At 39.7% G+C, this 20,144-nt stretch overlaps 1 protein-coding gene across 7 annotated transcripts in view; it reads left to right on the top strand.

Annotated features, from left to right (window-relative positions):
- MAPK9 (mitogen-activated protein kinase 9) overlaps window positions 1-20,144 on the top strand; it is a 47,107-nt gene that overhangs the window by 10,763 nt on the left and 16,200 nt on the right. For 4 of the 7 annotated variants that reach the window (XM_088133811.1, XM_025175121.2, XM_088133815.1 and 1 more), the window contains 5 exons: window positions 6,668-6,838; window positions 8,289-8,418; window positions 9,802-9,860; window positions 14,434-14,572; window positions 17,582-17,747. In XM_088133811.1, the coding sequence (XP_087989937.1) occupies window positions 6,717-6,838; window positions 8,289-8,418; window positions 9,802-9,860; window positions 14,434-14,572; window positions 17,582-17,747 (616 nt within the window). In that variant the 5' untranslated portion in view covers window positions 6,668-6,716. Of the gene's footprint in view, window positions 1-81; window positions 261-1,085; window positions 1,195-6,667; window positions 6,839-8,288; window positions 8,419-9,801; window positions 9,861-14,433; window positions 14,573-17,581; window positions 17,748-20,144 lie in introns of all 7 variants that reach the window. The other 3 variants (XM_088133814.1, XM_088133812.1, XM_088133813.1) reach the window with 1 other exon arrangement.

Here is a 20,144-nt window from a genome sequence, read left to right as displayed (position 1 = left end):
TAACAGACTTTGAGGAGCAGCTCTGAATAAAATCCTACGCTAATATTTGATTGTTATTAACCAGGCTTTGGTTTCTATCAGGTGTTGACCGGTTTCTGAGCAAATTGTGAGATAAGAGACACAATTGGGAGCCCCCAGAAGCTGCCTCAAGAAAGTTGCTTGAATGCTCTCTACTTTACGATTAAAAGCTCCCAGCCAAATGGGCATACCATATAAAATTTGGGAAAGAGGTTTGGCATTAAATATTCTAATCGCTGCAGGTACATATTGATTTCCTCTTGTAAAGTAAAATTGTTTAATCTGAGCAGCCGAACAATTAGCCAAGTGGATTGTCTTATTGCGATGAGTGACCCAAGAAAGATTTTAACTAAATGTGATGCCAAGATATTTAACACTTCTAACTTGTTCAATTTCTGTATTACCTATGAACCATCTTTGTGAGCGCCATTGTTTGGCAGAGTTTATTACCTTTGATTTGGAATAGTTGACAGTGAGTGAATTGCATTGACAATAGCTATAAAATGCATCCAAATATCTTTGCAAACCCACTCTCGTATGAGAAAGAATTGTAGTATCGTCAGCGTAAAGTAGTAATGGGGTGGAAAGGCCACAAGCTTGGGAAGATGACCATTAATGGAGCTAAGGGAGTGTGCTAGATCATTCAAAAAGAGATTAAAGAGATGAGAGGCAAGGACCTAGCCCTGCTTAGCCCCTTTCTGGGCGGATATCTTCTCCATTAGGTGGCCCTTAGGCGAGTATTTTACTTGGCAGGTGGTAGCAGTATGGAGTTTCTTTAAGTCTCAGGTCTCAAAAGCTAGTTGTCCATGTTTAATTGTACTATAAAAGCCTACAGATTATACAGGAAGCTAGTTGATGGAAAATGGGGGGGATGAAGAAGGAGTACAAATAGAATATGCAAAAGAGTATCTTGACACCTGTTTCATTGCATAGAAAACATTACACATGATATGTTCTTGATATTGACAGATGGAGCATGCTGGGGGTTGGGGGAAATCACATTTAAAAATAGCTGTTTGTTTGTTCACACATTTATTCCCATGTCAGTTTTCCTCTTGTTCTTTCAGAGCTGCCTGTCTCAGCTTTGGATACTTGGAAATTACTTTACAGTCCTGAGTTCTTGAAGGCTTGATCATCACAATTTCAGGCCTAATACTCAAAATAGCAGAAAAAGTGGTAAGCATATGCCTAGTTAGTATGCGCTTTTAAAGAGCAGAAAGAATTCACATAATTGACTGCTTTTAGGTTCTAAAACATCCTCTCTACCAAGAAAATTAGGGCTGGGTTCATCCATTCTGAACCATAATTCATAGGTGTGCACATGATGAGTTAGGTATTCACCTCAGTGAACTGTTTCATGCTGCAAAGGTGATATGGTTCTTTTTTTATCAAGGCAAGAAAGGAGTGCCCTTTACTTTGAAGGAATACTTCATAGCAGGTTAAAGCTTCTCTGTGGTCTCTTTCCTTTGTCATCTGCAGAGAAGTAAAGCATAGAAACCTTTTCATCTTTGGACAGTGCTGGAGACTGCTTAAAAAGAAAGTGTTTCTTTGCAACCTACCTACTCTTAGCATTCTCCAATACATTCAAAAGCAGGAGCCTGTAGCATTCACCAAATCCAGAAGAGGCTTCTGTGCAATTGCTGTGGGTTTGTAGAAGTCTTTTTTGTCTTTTGCAGGTGCTAGAGGGTACTGAAAAGGGGCTGCTTCTCTCTGCTCTTAGAAGTGAAGGGTCCATGTTGCTCAGCAAAGCAAGTCCAAGGGAGTGCTTTTCTTGAAATTTCATTGAAGCAAAGCACCCTTTGCAGATATGCACAATTGTAGTAGTTAGTCTGTTTTTGAACCTAGCCATTAGTTTGAAAACAGTAATTTTTAGTGTTTGATTCCTTGACTATAGCCTGAGTCCCATGCAGTATATCTCTCCCTTCCTGCTTATCTGTAGGAATATTTCCTCTTAGAATATTAGTTGATTGACTTATCAAGCATTTCACTGCTAATACTTTTGATATGATTTGTAGGCTTTTAAATACACACATTTGCTGGTACCATGGAAAATACAGCCATAAAAACTTTATATGGTAATATGAAATAAAGCCTCCTATTTTTATATTAGTGTTTACAAAATTTGTTTGTGTTATATAAGATCTTCAACAATATTTTGCTTTATGGAGCTGCCTAGATTGATAGCTGGAGGAAAGTGGTAACCCAACACAGAAAAGCAAGTTGCTCTACCTCAGTGCTCCAATCAAAGCATCAAGCTGGACTGTTTTCCTTTGGCTGGATACCTCACTTCAAAGAAATGTCTTCTGCCCATGTGCATAGAAGATCATTGAAGGCCTGCAAAACAGTTGTCTCAACGCAAAGCATGCTGCTTTTGCAAAATTACATCAAAGAAACTCTTCTCTTTCCTCACCTGACAAGCACCCATATCAATACTGTCTTCCCTACAGAATAAAAAGATGCAAAAATTTTAAAAAGCATCCATCCCTTGTGATTCAGTGACTTTCTACTGAAAGTTGCTTCTGAATCTGAATTTAGATCAAGAACGTGCAGCCTCCCATCATTCTATAATAACACCTTCAGCAATGGAGTGGAAGCACAAAGCTGTAAATCATAGATGTTTCTAAAATGGCATATACTAGTGTATGGGATTTCTGTACCTATGGATAATACGACCCTGACACAAATTTGCTTGCATTTGTAACTTCTAGTTATAACATTGTACTATCAAAATTTGGTGTCAAAATGGCTGAATTTTTGGCTTTGGGGGCTTTTGCAAACTCAAAAAAATAGAAATTTGGAAATATTAATACTTTTTAATTGCCCAAACTATTGATATATTAAATGTTATTGTTGCTGTATTGTTGATTTTCTCATTCTTTGGCTTGTATGCTGCTTAGAGTTGAAAAACCAAATACGCATAAAAACTTTTCTAATAAATAAAGGAACATAACCCTGAAAAAATGACTGAAAAAAATAATAAATCCCACTTCTCCCCATAATACCACCACATCACTGGATGGCTTTATGGGATCATTCTATAAGGTTGGGAGATTGAATTGTATATGTAAGCCTTCAGATGTTGTCCACCCTGATCTAGATGATAGCATACAGTACAAACATTGTCGTCAAAGCGGAGAGACACAAGTCTCTTCTTGCTCATCTGTATGAATACTGTATATCTGTATTTATTTATGAGGCAAAAAACTTGCTTTACATCCAGTTGTTTCCGTCCATCAAGTATACGGACATTGCTGGCAGATCAGTTTTCTCAATCCTCTCTCTTGCATTTTGTGGCACAAATCTGAGATGTGCAGGAGAACAAGAGGAATTCAACTCCTTATGAGTCCATACAGTGGAAATATGTAGATTTTTTTGCATGTAGTTTTTCATGCAAATATATTTATCAACTGGGAAAAAAAGTGTTACACTCACAGGGTTAATGCTGGTATGGCATTAATATTAAAAAGTACTAGCAGTTCTATTTGCTCTGATATAATGCATTGACAGAGTGATTTGAGCTTTATATTACACGTTCTCTTGAAAGTCTTAAAAATGTTTGGGATAAGGATCTGGGGTTTAAACTTTACAAATATGAATGGAACTTTTTGTGATACAGGATTATTTTTAAAATATTTCTAAAATCTTGGAAGCCACAGTTATACTATACTAAAATTGCACCATACTGATTGTAAACTTTCTACACTGTGTTATAATTAGCATGTATTACCATCTTTAGTGAGAATGCTGAATTAGGGTTTGGCATTGCCCTTTCGGTTGAGAATTCTTGGAGGAATGGGGAAAAATCACCAAACTATTTAATTAATTAATCTTTATGTTTATTTATTCATTTTTCTTAATAATAATGGCAATGAGCAATAAGAATTGATTCAATGATCAACAAGCTTCCAGGCTTGTTAATACAAAATGAAAGGTTTTTTTCCTTAGTAGCTTACCTTTATATATACAAATGTTATTTAAGTATTTAATATAGATGTTTAATTTTCCCATTCAAAAATTAATGCTATTTGATGAGGGGTTTATATTTTATAATTCTGACCTTTGCTACAGAGTAAAGTCATTTTTAAATGAAGAATCCTAAAAAGTCAATGTTGATACAATCTTTTTCTTTTTTTTCATACTTCAGCTATCAAAATAATTACAGCTCTAGATTTGTTTTGGTGGAAAAAACATAATATTCAGAGTAAAAAGCTGAACTGTAATCTTTCTTTTGCATAATGCATTTTAGCAACCAAAAGTCATGATGCAGATGTTTGTTTGTGTAATTGAAAAGTAAAATAAGTTCTGTACTTTATTGTTTTTATGGCCGCTACTACCTTTTCCATCTTTGCTTCTTTTCTCTGTTACTATATTCTTTTCAAGTACAAACTCTTTAAGTTTATTTTCTGCATTGTTAAAAAATAGACCATATATTTTGTTAAGTGTTCTTCATTGTCTGTTTCTTTTTAAGAATACTATTCAACTAAAAAAAATCTTAAGCTTTTTTAAGGAAACCACAAGTGATTTTCATGGTTATAACAAATACTCTATCTGGCCCATTGTTGTGTTACGTGTTTGTTACAGTAAAATAGAATAGAATTTAAGGCAATGTCAGTACTTCGTGCCTGCATTAAATAGCTTTTGTTATTTCTTGCAGGCTACTGCTGAAGTTACAGGATGCTGTTCTATATTTGGGCCAGTGTCTTACTGTAATTTGGCCTAGGGAGTAAGGCATCCACCCACATAGCCTTCTTGCCTTGGTATAAAGATGCCCTACTTACTGTTTGCCTAGAACATGTCATCATGACCATCTCTGTTTCATTGTCAGGGTATCTAAGGCATCCTGAGGATAGGTTTAGATGTGCTGGTGTGGCAGTAGTATTTTACATATTATACCAGAACAAGTCATTCCATGTTGACAATCTAGGTACGTGGAGAGGGTGACTTGAGATGACATGGTTCAGATCAGCAATCTCATGGCTCCAGTTGGTCCAGCCAGGTGTGCTGGGAGACTTCTGCCTTTTGTCCAGTCACTGGGCTCTGTCTCTGTTCTGCAGTACTGTTTCGACTGTGAGGAAAACGCATATAGTGTTTTATTATAGGGACTCCAAGTAGTTTGCTGTAACATAATATAATATTTCATAAATTCTGGAGTGAGGGAAGAGCTTGGGCACTATAAGGTAGTCTAAGAACTACAGTAAGTTTCATCTATGCTACCAAGAAGAAAGCCCAAGGACATAAGGTCCATTATATAGTCAGATCTGAAATCAGAAGTTTGCTGACATTCTTCCAGATTTATTTACAGTACATAAGGTACCTTTCACTCTGAGATGGACAAGTTAACAGCAACATACTTGCCTTCAGATGCCAACCAACTAGATATATAGTTAATGTTGGGATCAATTATTCATCTAGCTTTATGAATCACTTCCTCTCCTGTGAGATCTGTGTGATCATAGTTAATATAATATAGTTGTCATCTGCCAAGCGTTTTCATATATTTCAGAAAATGGATATAACTATATACAGAGTAATTGCAAATTTTTAGAGAAGGACTATAATCTCTTTGGTTTAGCGTATTTATATTTAAAATGGCTGTATGTATATCCAACCAGATCTAGAACAATACCAGTATATATCTAAATATTCAAATACTTTCCAACCTTGTATAAAAACAGTACAATATAATTTATCATTTCTCTCTCTCTCTCTCTCTTTCTCACACACACACACACACACATACACACACACACACTAATGACATCAGAAGCAGACTGATTATAATAACTAGTATGGTATGATAGATTTGTTGTGATATCAAATAACCAGAATGCTCAGGGGCAGAGTAACGTTATACATAATAGGTAATTTGCTATATCCTGGAAAACCAGTAACAATTATGCTAAAATCTCACTTGGATACTCTGTTATATTGATCAACCTTTCAGATGGTCATCTAAATTCACATGGTATTCGTTGCCTCTCTGTTTCCTTTTTGCAGCAACCTCAGTTTGAATCCAAGTCATGGCACCAAACTGTTGTGGCCGAAACTTGGTTCACCTAAAGTAACCAAATCCTTTGAAGATACAACATAATTTTATTTGCATGTATACAAGCAATAATACAGTATATGCTAGACTCCCAGCAAAGCTTTGATACTTTTATACCAGAGTTTACATACCTTTGGCCCACTACATTGCAAGGTAAAGAAAGGCAAAAGCCAAACCAAAGAAGGCAGACGCGGTGGAAATTACAGCATGACATTGGAAATTCTAAATGTTTTAGATAAACCCATGTGTGTGACCTTGTTATTATTTATCCCTTTCTACTAGGTCAGCATGCTAGACATACTATCTTTGAGATATGGACAGTGAATAGAAACAATTTGGTTTACTGGGCCACAGGTTCCTGACTGAGTCTTCTCCCTGTCACTACTCAGGGTCAATTCAGCTTGCTGTAAAACTTTTCTTACAAGAGCGTTCGTATGTGGGGGGAAGGAGGTTGGTAGTGACTGCAGTTTACATGTGTATGAGGGGTGATACCTGTTACCACCACATTAAAGAGAAAGGTTTTAGTTGATTCCGTGTACCTATAAAAATTTTACTTAGAGATTTTTAAAGGCATTTCACATTTTAAAAATTCTTTTCACACAGATCCTGAAAACTGCCAAATCCTGAGAGAAAAACTACATGACACTACAACATGAGCGAGAATAAATGTGATAGTCAGTTTTACAGTGTTCAAGTTGCAGATTCAACATTCACTGTACTAAAACGCTACCAGCAATTGAAACCTATTGGGTCTGGGGCTCAAGGCATTGTTTGGTGAGTAGGCAAATAAATAGCAGCACCTATCTTTTCTTAGCTAATCCCAAAGAAGCTAAGCAGAGTTATTGGTATGGGAAACTCCCAGGGAATTCCAGGGCTGTAGACTAAGTTACTGAAAAAATATCCTGGAAGTTGGCAATGGCAAATGACTTATATATTGCTAACAAGCAAGCTGCTACAGTATGTTCATGAAGTCCCAGGAATCAAGCTTGACTCAAGAGAGTCGTCATCTTTTATTTGTAGCAAACACTAATATAAACATCTGCTAAAGTACAACCCACATCTAGGAACAATCAAACAGTAAAGTGTAGAATTGCCACAATATAAAATACCTCATACATAAGAGTAGTGTTAGGTGGTCTGTGGATGGGTCTTCCCAGTACCAATTCCCTCTCCCCATGGCAATCATCCAGCCTAAAGAAATATGGGAAAATATGGTTGATGTTTTTGAGGCTACCAAAATAAACATGCAGTACCAATAGAAGAGAATATATGTAGCTCAGGGTTGAACTGTGGAGTCCTTGGGGTTCTCTGAGCTTGGTGGTTTTCTTGCAAACATTTTGTTACCCGGCTAGGTAACATCTTCAGTGCAGATTGCTCGAACTACTGTATTTCAGCATCTCAGCCAAAAACAGCATGGCTATCCTAACTCTTGGCCTTCACTTTAAAGAACTGAGCCAGACAACTTATATACAGTAGAACAGCAGGAACAGATGTTTGAATATATTAAAGATAGTAGCAAATAGCAAAGTAGATGAATTTAGATGTAGGAAATAGGTGAGGGCAGGGTTAGAATGTAGACAGAGGTATAGCCCTAGCATTGGGGCAGTGTAACATCTTTGGCAATTGCACAGTGGCATAATCAGAGATTTGCAGTTGTAGGTTTTTTGCTAGTGATGTTATCCATGGGTGCAGAAATTTATGGACCAATGAACAGCACTTCAAAATCTGATATATATTACTGCCTTGTGTTTCAGTTCTATTGTTGAAGGGTTGCTATTGGGACATAATTTTTCTGGGGCTGGATGTTCAGGGTTCCCATTCTGTCTGGTACTGTTTCTAATCCTTTGCCAGAAAATTCTTGCTGTGCTTCTAAAATCCATAGGGGTGGTCATTGGAGGGAATCCTTGCTTCGTTCTGGAGGTCCAGACAATCATTGTGCAGCAACTGCACTGAAGCTTGTTTCTCTCCCCATCCCTGTGGAACTTCCATTGCATGCACATTGGAAGCTGATCTTATCTTTCCTCACTCCCATACCCATTCACTCAGTTTAGCAGTACTGTACAGTATGCTGGCATGATCATAGTTGTTTGGAAAGCAGGAGTTTTAGTGCACTGCTCAGAGCTATATGCCAGCTAGACAAATGTTGGTTGTCTCATCGCTTTTAGTCTACACTAGTCTTGTTTTCCAAGAATCTGAATTAGATTGTTGCTGTTTCAATTTTCAGTGCTGCATTTGATACTGTCCTTGGAATAAATGTTGCTGTAAAAAAGCTGAGCCGCCCTTTTCAGAATCAAACCCATGCAAAGCGAGCTTACAGAGAACTAGTGCTGCTAAAGTGTGTGAATCACAAAAATGTGAGTAAGTTTAATATAGCATATATTGAAAATATGCACTATTTATTGAAACCAAATGACTACCAAATATAGATGTGGATATTGGCTGAGTCTGGGAATGGGTTTGAGAAATACCTACAGTGTCAATATTTAATTCTGCTTTGTATATTTTTATTGAAGTATTTTCAAACATTCCTTGTATTAGGCTTATTTGGTGCATTACTGATACAGCATGTTAACCATAGCAGTTCAATCACATTAAGTTGCTTAATTTCATTTATTTTAATATTTTTAATAGCATATAGCTTTCTGTGCTTACTGTACCTTTGTAAAGATTGCTGACACTGATGTGCAAAATTATACAAGTAAGCTTTTGTATGTGGCTAATATAAGAAAGAACTTGAGCCAATCAGTCTCTCTCAGCCCTAGGAATGGCAAACTGCTTCTGAAATCTTGCCAAGAAAACTTGTCTCCAGGCAGTTGCCAGGAGTCAAGATTGACTTGAAGGCACCCAAAAAAAAAAAAAGGACAGGAAAGTTAAAGGATGAATAATAATAGTGGATTTGAGTGATAATAGAATGTCTGTAAACATTTACATGTTCATTATAGTTTCAGAGTAAATGTTTCTGTCAGTTGTCCATAACAGTCTAAAGTTAATGTGATATCATGGAGCGAATCTTAGTAATTTTCATTAAAACATTTCACCAACATTAATGCAATATGAAGATTATAGGAATTGCTTTCTATAATCTAAAGTGAGAAATGTATAGAATTTATTATCCTGAAAATAATCTTATTTACATTTGCTTTTAAGTTTCACCTTGTATTGAAACTACTCTGAGAGCTATTCAAAAGAGGGTTTTAAAAAATTAGTTAATATGTACTTCAATTGGAAAATTTCAAATTATAATTACATGCTTATTATAGCCATACAAAACTCTATATAAGAAACTGAGATAATATTGTTGAAACACAGAAGATCTACTATTATCCAGTTATTATATTAGAAGAAGCTAACAAAAAGTTTGGATTTTACTATTTACTTATCTAACATAAATTAATTTGGCAAATGTTGCTGAAAGTGGAATGATGGTCCATAGGCTTGCATCATAAATTTGCAACCAATATTTCTGTAGCTCTATTAAAGTAGTTTAGTCAATAACATCTGGACTGCTCTTTATGGTTTTGTGACTCTTACTTCCCCAAAACCCATATAATTCTTTAGACTTGATTATACTGCATTTTTTATGAAATATTTCAGAATCCGTATGTATTCTTTGATCTTAGTACTCCTAGAATGCTTCATATAAACAGTTACTGAATGGTCTGATTTAAAACATCATTATCATGCATTTTGTGGTTGTACTAATTTTGATTATTTTCCTCTGACTTCTGGTTTTACAGATAATTAGTCTATTAAATGTATTTACACCACAGAAGTCATTAGAAGAATTTCAAGATGTGTAAGTTTATTTTTTGGTTTATTGAGGTTTGTTTCATAAATATACACTTTGACCAACAGTTAGCTGAACATATGATGCTTCCTAATGTATCCTTAATGGTTTTCAGTAAATATGAATATTGTATTGTGTATCTATGTCTGTCTATCTAATTTGGTCAGGCTTGTTTTAATCTTTGTTCAAACAAACCTAATAATTAAAGACATATAAATTAAGAATTGTTTTGTTTAGGTATAAATAAATCAGTTGGAAGTTTTCTTATTTATGTCATTGGGAGATGATTTGCACTTAAATATCTTAATATTTTCCTGAAGAATTCATGAAGAATTCGTACTAAATCTATTAAAATACATTACAGGTCAGCTTTTATGTTAAGCACACTTCTATTCATTCATTAAAGAGCGTTCATTTTAATTCATAAAATAATTTCCTTTAATACGGTCTGGGCAAAATGAAATATTTTAGTCTTTCCATATATTCCAGATTTCTTCACAGTCTGTCAGCTAAGAATAGTAGTAAAACAACTTATTTGCCCATTAACGTGCATTTTGGAGACAATTTTTTGGTACAACAACCTGTGTGTGTATAATAGTTTACATTCTTGTTTTAGATATACTCTACTTTGTTATGGCCAATTCTGCCTTTTTTAAAAAAAAAAAATGTATCTGTTCTCTGTAATCGAAAGAACTCCCAATTATTAATAAAAAAATAAAAACCCACAATAAAAATACAACATAACACAAAACCTAACAATAATAACAAGAAACAGACAGCACCTCCCCAATTATTCTCCAAACATTCTCCAGGAAGGACCTGTCCTATTTCAGAAATGCTAATAGGGTAGATGTCACTCCAATCTTTGGAGGGAGGCTAGTCCATAAAATAGGGGACCTTACTGAAAAATACTTTTTGGGTCCCCATCATCCTTACCCCAGGAAACCTGATAGAGCCATTGAGATATTGTGCATTTCTGCTATGCTGCACATGATTTTAATGATGCTTTTGTAATGCAATTTGTTTCCTTGTTTCATTAAATTTTAAGCCAGTGTGTTATGGTTAAGAGATTGGATGGGCATTGGGAAGATCCAGCTGCTAGCTCACTCTCAAGCTTATTGGGTGATTTTGGCCAGTCGTTCTTTCTTGACCCAACCTACCTAATAGGGTTGTTGCTGTGGAGAAAAATTGGATGAGGGAGTGCTCTATGTTCTACCTTGAGCTCCTGTAAGAAAGGCAGGATAGAAATCTAACAAATAAATTATGTTTAATTTTTAACAATTCAGTTTTAATTGTTCAAGTTTAACACTTTAATCAAATATTTCATTATTAATTATAAATGTAAGTAATTTTCTTTGTTACATTTTTACTAAGTGCTTTCCATTTGATTTTAACATAGAAAGGCATATCTCTGACTGTTAAACACTAAGACAATGTTTAATTGAAAGTAGACAACCCGTGACCCATTGGGTCATAGTTTCAGAAATATTTCCTTACCTAAATAGAGAAACAGAAAGAGCACCAGCAGGCAAAAAAGCAGTGGGAGCAGGAGCAACTTCCGACTTCCTGCCAGCTTCCCCACTGAGTTTCCTTGTGGGAAGCTGGCAGAGAGTGTCAGAAACCCTCCCTCCCTCCCTCCCTCCCCCCGTTCCTTTCTTCCCTTCCTGTTCCTTCCTCTCTCCCTTCCTTTTACCTTCCTTCCTTCCCTCCCTGTTCCTTCCTTCCTTCCTTCCCTTCCTCCCTCCCTCCCTTCCTCCCTCACCCATGCACCCTCCCCCAGTTCCTCTGTGCTTGCACCACCCCAGCCACTCACACACCTCTGTGCACCTTCCCCGATCTGTGCCACATCCCCGCACACCCTCCCTGACCCACACTGCACCTCTTGTGCACCCCTACACACTGGCCCCGATCTTCACCACACCTCTCGCACACCCGCTCACTCCCTCCCCCATCTGGCAGCAGCCACTTACCTGCCAGCTGGCCTTGGACTTGCAACTTTCTGCTGTCTTCCCCACTGACTTTTCTTGTGGGAAGCTGGTAGGCAGTGTCACCAATCACAATTGAGTTTAGACTTCCTGGCAGCTGCTGCATTGACTTATGAGAAGCTGTCAAGGAGCATTGCAAGTGACAATCACATGACCATGGCTGACCACGGCAGGTGGTGGTGCTGAAGCAGCAGCAGCAGCACGGTGGTGCTGAAATGGCCACAACTTTGCCAAATTTGGGGATGGGATTTTGGATAATGTGATGGAATGTATCTACAAGGAGGAGAGTGATGTGGGAGATCAAGGTTATCAGGAAGGAGGGATTGCATTCCAGCAGGGGAAAGGAGACAGACAACACAGTCCACAGGGGAGCATGAGAAGGGTAAGAGATTCAGGATAGCCACTCCCTAGAATCTCCCAGGGTATATCTACTAGTTGCTGTAGTATAGATTTAGTTTGGCAAGATTCTCTCTATACAGGAAATAAAGGGACTATACTGGACTGGACTGTTTCACTGTAGTTCTTGGGCTAGGCCTGACAGATGCATTCTGTAAACACATTCTGTAAGTTAGCCATTTGAATACATTGGGTGAAAAATTGTTGCCCTATGATGCGCCGTTTCACCTAATTAAAGGTTACAAACAGACACAAAAGTTTAAGTAGTATGTAAAAGATTCCTGCATAAGCATTCAGGTAGTCCTTGCTTAATGACTGCCCTGTTTAGCAACCATTTGAAGATACAGTGGCGCTGAAAAAGTAACTCTACGACTGGTCTTCGCACTTAGGACCATCACAGTGTCCCCTGGTCATGTGATCGAGATTCAGGCGCTTCACAACAGGCGGGCATTTATGACATCACAGCGTCCTGCAGTCATGTGATTGTCATTTGCGTGCTTCACAGCTGGCTTCCAACAAGGCGAGTCAATGGAGAAGCCAGCAGTAAAATTGGAAGTCATAGTCACATGATGTCTCGCTTAATGACTGAGTGAGAAATGACATTGTAAGTCCATCACAGTCATATGTTTCGCTTAGTAACTGCCTCGCTTAGTGACGGAGTTGCTGGTCCCATAATAACCACAATTAAGGACTACCTATACTAGAATTGTAAGCCTGTGTTTGTTTGTTTATTTAATTTCTCCCCTGCCCATCTCCCCCCAGTGGGGGACTCTGGGCAACACACACAAAACATTAAAACCATAAATAAATATAAATACATAAAACATCAAAATTTTAAAAACATTACTAAAAAAGAGGAAAAGGAGAGTCCAAGAAGATGAAGAATCTGGGGCTGAAGACAGCAGGCCTCTATGGGGCTAGCCATCCCCATGCTTGAAGTATTCTCTCCCCACCCCAGGCCAAGCGACAGAACCAGGTCTTCAAAGCCCTTCAGAAGGCTAGGAGTGAGGGGGCCAATCGCACTTCCAGGGGCAGAATGTTCCAAAGAGCAGGGGCTACCGCAGAGAAGGCCCGCCTTCTGGATCCCGCTAATTGGAGTTCTTTTACTGAGGGGGTCTGAAGCATGCCCTCTCTGTGTGATTGGGTGGGACGGGTTGAAGTAATGGGGGAGAGGTGGTCCCTTAGATAACCTGGTCCCATGCCATGTGGGGCTTTAAAGGTGATAACCAACACCTTGAATTGGACCCAGAAGCAAACTGGTACCCAATGCAGCTTGCAGAGCAGCGGCATTACATGGGCCCTTCTTGGGGCTCCAAAAATAGTCCGCGCAGTTGCATTCTGGACCAGCTGTAGCTTCCGGATACTCTTCAAGGGTAGCCCCATGTAGAGAGCATTGCAGTAGTCTATCTGGGAGATAACAAGGGCATGAGTGACTGTTCGAGGGGCATCCCGATCCAGGGAAGGGTGTAACTGATGCACAACCCAAAGTTGTGCAGTGGCCCTCCTTGCCACAACTGCCACCTGCTCTTCAAGTCTAGGAGGACCCCCAGATTACTCACTGGGTCTGTCTGGGGCAGTGCTACCCCATCGAGCACCAAAGATGACAAAGTCCCGGATACAGAGGAGCCATTAACCCATAGCCATTCCGTCTTACCAGGGTTCAGCCGAAGCCTGTTGTTCCCCATCCAGACGCTTACAGCCTCCAGGCACCGCGAAAGGGCAGTCACGGCATCACTTCACCTGGGATGGAGATGTATAATTGCATATCATCAGCATACTGATGATACCTCATCCCATGATGGCGGATGATCTCACCCAGCGGTTTCATGTAGATGTTGAAAAGGAGCGGAGAGAGAACCGAACCCTGTGGCACCCCACAAAGGAGGGGCCGAGAATGGGACCTCTCACTCCCTATTGCCACCAATTGGGATCCGCCCTGAAGAAAGGAGGTGAACCAGCACAATACTGCGCCGCTCACCCCCAATTCCCTGAGTCGTCCCGACAGGATACCGTGGTCGATGGTATCAAAAGCTGCTGAGAGATCAAGGAGAGCAAGGATGGTCGCACTTCCACCATCCCGCTCCCACTTATCCCACTTATTGCACTAGAGTTATTTTACACAGAGGACAACACACTGTGGATTGAACTGTGTATGCATAAAATAGAATAGATGTTAATTACTTTTTTAAAAAATGTTTCAGGTATTTGGTTATGGAATTGATGGATGCTAACTTATGCCAAGTTATTCATATGGAGCTGGATCATGAAAGAATGTCCTATCTTTTATACCAGATGTTATGTGGGATCAAGCATCTTCATTCAGCTGGTATCATCCACAGAGTAGGTAGTGCTGTTATAATCACACTATTAATTGACTTTGATTACGTTTTTCTTAATTAGTGATTTTATATTGCTGTGAATATATCTTCTGTAAATCTTTCTCTAGTTTATTTTATATTCCCATGCAAAACACATCAAAATGTACACACTGTTAATTTCCATAGATTAATTAGATGCGCCATTACTGAGAATCTTATCTGCCACTGTTTTGTCCAAATGTATAATTTGATAAGATCCCTTTAGAGCTATAATGTTGCTTTGATGCTCCTCTGTGGATTTTGACATCAGGGTGAAAGATGCATAGATGTTTTGCACAATTTACTTACTCCATTCCACTCCAACCAAAAATGACTCTCAACAGCTTACAGTAGGAATATTAAAATATATAATATAATAAGGGTCAATTATTTACTTCTTGAGGAGAGATGTACTGTTTCCTCCTTCTAGGCAAGCAGCACCACGCTATGTCCCAAAGATCCATTAATTATCATTTTTATCCAGCCTCCTGTTATGTCCCTGGAGGCTTTCATCAACTAGGAAAGACAGATCCAATCCATGAGTGGCAGAGCTGGTGTTGCAGAGAACCCTGTCCAATTATTTGGGATTAACCTTTCCCAAGTAATCTCCCAAGATATCACCTCTATAATCTCCGGAATATTTGCCCAGCCAACATCCAGTTCTGAGAAAAGCCTAACAAATTCATCCAGAGGCATAATAATTAATATTCTGCCCTTTCTTTCCCTAAAAAGGCCCAACTCAGCCTTAATAGGGCTGCTGAATGGCAATCCATGTATACAATAAGCATAGAGAGAAGTATTGGCATTCACCATTCTTACCACCATGATGTAGGCTCAGACCTGAACATTTACATGTGTTCAGACATATTTATACTTCATTTTTCTCCAGTGTCACTCTAGGCATCTCCTCTGCTGTCCTCAATTTGCCAAAGAGCACCCCTGGATTGACACACAGGGATAGGGCACTAAGGTACAGTCGTATAAAACGTCTCAATAGAACTGACCACCAGCACTTCAGGGAATTCCCCAAGCATCTTTTGGAAACCATATTGGTCCATTGTACTGCTTAGGCACACCAGTGAAATGGCTTCATTCTATCTGAGGAAGTTGGTGGCACTACTCAGCTCCATAGAAATCAGAGTGTGCTATGACTATGATAAGGGATAGTTATTAACATCCCTCATCTTCAAGTCACATCATGTGTTCTTTAAGACAAAAGGAAGATCTAACAAGGTGTCTCTGACATGAGTTGGAACCTTCATAATCTGGGAGATGCCATGTCCCTCTGACCTCTGCCTTTGGCTCTGAGGTCCAGCTGTGCAGCAGATAGAATGGTACAGCAGCAACAGTCCAAGCTTGTCCCTCAAGTCCAATCTCAGAAACAAGCCCTCATGTTTGTGTATTTGTAAAACAATGCCTTTGGTTGCATATAGAGCTACTGAAAGACAATTGCCACTCCTCATGCCATAGGAAGCCCTGAAACCCAGATGGGCTCTTTTCTGAGAAGGGAACACCCCACTGACTCATCTAGATTGCAGTAAGACAGGCTAGGTCTGCCCTCTCATCCATGATCAAAACATGGTTGAGAAAAAATTGGGCAGACCTGGCATTTAGCAGCAGCAGGTGGAAACCAAAGCTCTCAAAAACTGCTCTTGAGTTGAGGACAGAAGAAGTGATTGGTCTCAAATTTTCAATCCCCCTTCCTTGAGTGCAGCCTGCTCCTTGACACACACATAACTCTATTACTACCATGATCCTTACCCTCTTCTTCCTCTCTACCTTCTTCCACCAGCCCTTGCCCACACTTGAAGGGCTTCTTAGTATATACATTCTCCAGTCCTCATCCTCCATAAACACACATCTCCTCCTTAAAGTGGCTGTTAGTAACTCTTATTACTAGTCACTTGGCAGCCACCATGAATCCTCATCTATGGACCCGTACACAATCTCTACAACCTCTGACTTCTCACCTCATAGAAACCATTCCATTCTCCTCTCCACTTCTCACCCAGTGACAGGTGCCACACCTCCTTCTCCACCAGTTCCACATTTCCAACTCTTTCCCAGTCTCCATACAAAACTCTTTTGTCTTTTCTGTGTGCATGTGTATCATCAACATCTTTAAACCACCAAGCCTCTGGAACCATCTACTTATGCATTGTCCACATTTCTCCCACTGCCAGTTCTTAAATTGTGGAACATCTTCTCCATGAAGTGATTCTGGGAACAGCTTTATTTCCACGGCCTCATCTTCGGAAGATCACCACAGTTGACCAGATGGTAGCTCTGAAGGATGCACCTAGCCACAGGGATCAGACAGCTAGCAGAATTCATTCTGAAGTGCCTGACCCTGTTTCTGCTACCTCTTTACCTGTGTGGCACAAAACTGCTGGGCACAACCTGTGCCATCCCCACGCCTGATCACCATGCTTTCATGATCCATCAGTTGCTTTAGTCAGTCAGACTCTTCAGCTGTGCTCTCCCAGCCACTTCTTTGTTCACTGTGTGACCTCTGATTTTCCTTTCTTAATCTCCACTATCTCATCCAAAGTATTCTCCACAGTCCAGTCTTCACAAAAAAACCATAACAATCCTTTCTCATCTAAAACTTATATCCCGAGGACAAAGCTCCATTTTCACTTTTTTAATTCAGTTTCACTTCTCAAAGTTCATATGTTACACCTTCTTCAGGTTTTAGCTTCCTCATCCTTGTTTCTTTTTTAAACATAAAGTAAGTTTAAAGTAAAGTAAGTTTCAGTTCCAAATAACTTTCTGAATAACAGTAATTGAGGGCAGTGTTCACTAGAATTCTCAATCAGCTGGGAAGCATCAATGACATTTTTCAGCAGCTATTCAGTGTGCTTAACTGATCAAAAGGTTTTGCTTTTTATGCATGTCAGACCAGTAATTTGGAATAATGTTATAACCAGCACTGACTTTTAAGGATTATGCTATTTTTTTCAGCATTTAATTGAATGTATTTTTTCTCTAGGATTTAAAACCCAGCAATATAGTAGTAAAATCAGATTGTACTCTCAAAATCCTTGACTTTGGACTTGCAAGAACAGCATGTACTAATTTCATGATGACCCCATACGTAGTAACACGATATTATAGAGCACCAGAGGTTATTCTTGGCATGGGATACAAGGAGAATGGTAAGTTGCAGGATGGAAATGACATATTTAGAGTACTTGATCAATGGTTAGATTTCTCTGTTTTTTCACTGTCTTATTGTAAGCCTACTGCAGCCAACCCTTTCAGACTGTAACTATGCAGTTTTCTTGCACTGTGAGGTAATTACCTGAGTCAGTATGGCTAGGTTTGTTCAGAGAGGGAGCCTTTCTTTTGTAGATGGAGATGGGGCAAGTGATGGAACTCAGCATTGATGCTAAGTAGCCCCTGGGACCAAAGAGGACCTAACATACTTTGACCTAGCATAGGTGGTAGTTTTAGAAGCAGGAGATAACGTTTTGGCCAGTCACCAGTTTCACACTTGTCCCAGCTGCTCCCTTATGCAACCTCAGTCCTGAGCACTTTCTGGGAAGTACCTACTCTACTATTGCTTATAGTAGAAGTGGAACTCCCATCCTTGATTATCATATACATGACAATTGACAAAGGCTACTTTCTGCAATATCTTCATGAGTACAGAATGAAAGGTAATGATAGATGTGATTTCCTGAATTGCTAAATGGTAGTTGAAATTTTAATGATAAAACCAATAATCTGTGATATTTTTTTCCATGTAAGGTTATTTTTAGACTGGGGTACAGGTTCTACCAGAAAATAAATTCGGAAACACATAGCCTAATGGGTTCCTTGGTTTTCTAAAGTGCTCTGGAAAATGAAGCATCAGAAGAGATGCCTAGAGTGCTGCTGGAGAATGATGAAGGATGAATTCAAGCAAACACTTGTAATGAGCCCACGCTAAAGTCCACACAGTGGTGATAAGGGTGGCAAAATGTAAATATTTTTAAGATAACCTGATCTCTCATAGGAGCCACAGAATAGGAAGATTTATTGCTCAGATTTATTTAGAATTGGATTCTGGCAGGGAGTCCTAGAGAGTTGACTTGCGAGGGATATTGCCCTTTTATCTAGGAGGAGTTTGAGCCTGTGTATCTCAAGGAAATGGGTGAAGTCCTTGGGAATGTTAGTGCTTCCATCTGTGTATTAAATCCATGTCCCTCCTGGTTGGATAAAGGCTCCTGGGAGGTGAGCAACCACTGGGTTGTCCTTGAGTGATGGGATTGTCCCATCTGTCTTAAAGGAGGCAGTGGTCTGCTGGAATGTTGAATAATTTTCAACTGGTTTCCAACCATCCCTTTTTGGGAAAGGTTGTGGAAAAGGTAGTGGTTTAACAATTCCAGAGGGTCCTGGAGGAAGCAGATTACAGTGGTACCTCGGGATACGAACTTAATCCGTTCCGTGACTCTGGGCGTATCCCGAGTTGGTCGTAACCCAACGCAATTTTCCCCATAGGGTTCAATGTAAATCCGGTTAATCCGCTCCACCCTCCGAATTTGGTCGCACCCCGAAGCAAATTTTCCCATAAGGTTCAATGTAATTACCGTTAATCCGTTCTGGCATCCGCGGATCACGCGTCAGGGGCAGGAAAACGGCCGGGCGCTGCGCAGTGGGAAAAGGGCCGGGCGGTGCGGCAGGAAAATGGCCACGGACCACGTGTCAGGGGTGGAAAAATGGCCACGGACCATGTGTCAGGGGCAGAAAAATGGCCACGGACCACGTGTCAGGGCGGAAAAATGACTGTACCCCGAGGCGGAGTTCACACATCGAGGTAAATTTTTGCAGCCAGAGCTGGTCGTAACCCGAAAAGTTTGTTAGTAGAGGCGTTCGTATCCCGAGGTACCACTGTATCTGAATCCTTTTCAGTCAGGGTTTAGATCTGGGTACAGCATTGAGATAACATTGATCATGTTTGTGGATAACCTCTAGTGGAATCAGGATAGGGTTGGTGTGATTCTCTTAGTCCTGCTTGTCGTATTCAGTATCATCAATCACGGTCTCTGGGGGATGGGAGTGGGGTTGCTGTTTTGAAATGGTTTTTTTCTTTCCTTCAGACCTAAGTCCTGTCAGTGTTGGTAGTTGGGAAGAAATCCAGCCCAAGACCCTTGCTTTGTAGGGTCCCACAGGGCTTGATGCTGTCCCCAGTTTTATTCAGTATCTGCATGAGGCTGTTGGGTGAGGTCATTTGCTGGCATGGGGTCAGATATCATCAGGTATGCTTTAGGCAGTATGCCCAAAGCAGATAAGTGATATTTTGAAGATCCTGTCTTGGTGCCTGAGGGCTTTAAGGATCTGGATGGAGAGGAACAAGCTAAGGAACAAGCTAACCTGGCAAACTAAGTACCTTTGGTTTCAAGGACCAAGTCACCGTGATTTACTGTCTTATTTCTTGATGGTGTGACACTGTCTCAGGTAGAACTGGTATGTAACCTGAGGGTTCTCCTGGACTTTCAGATCCTGCTGAATGTGTCCTGACCAGGAGGACCTTTGCACTGTTCTCTAGTGATAACTTTTGGTGGGTGATA

Source organism: Python bivittatus, unplaced genomic scaffold, assembly GCF_059951505.1.
Source record: "Python bivittatus isolate LINGU-HERP-01145 unplaced genomic scaffold, Pbiv_v1 ctg000080_np1212, whole genome shotgun sequence".
NCBI lineage: Eukaryota > Metazoa > Chordata > Lepidosauria > Squamata > Pythonidae > Python > Python bivittatus.
Note: the sequence above shows the minus strand (reverse complement) of the source record. Positions and strands in the feature narration are given on the sequence as shown.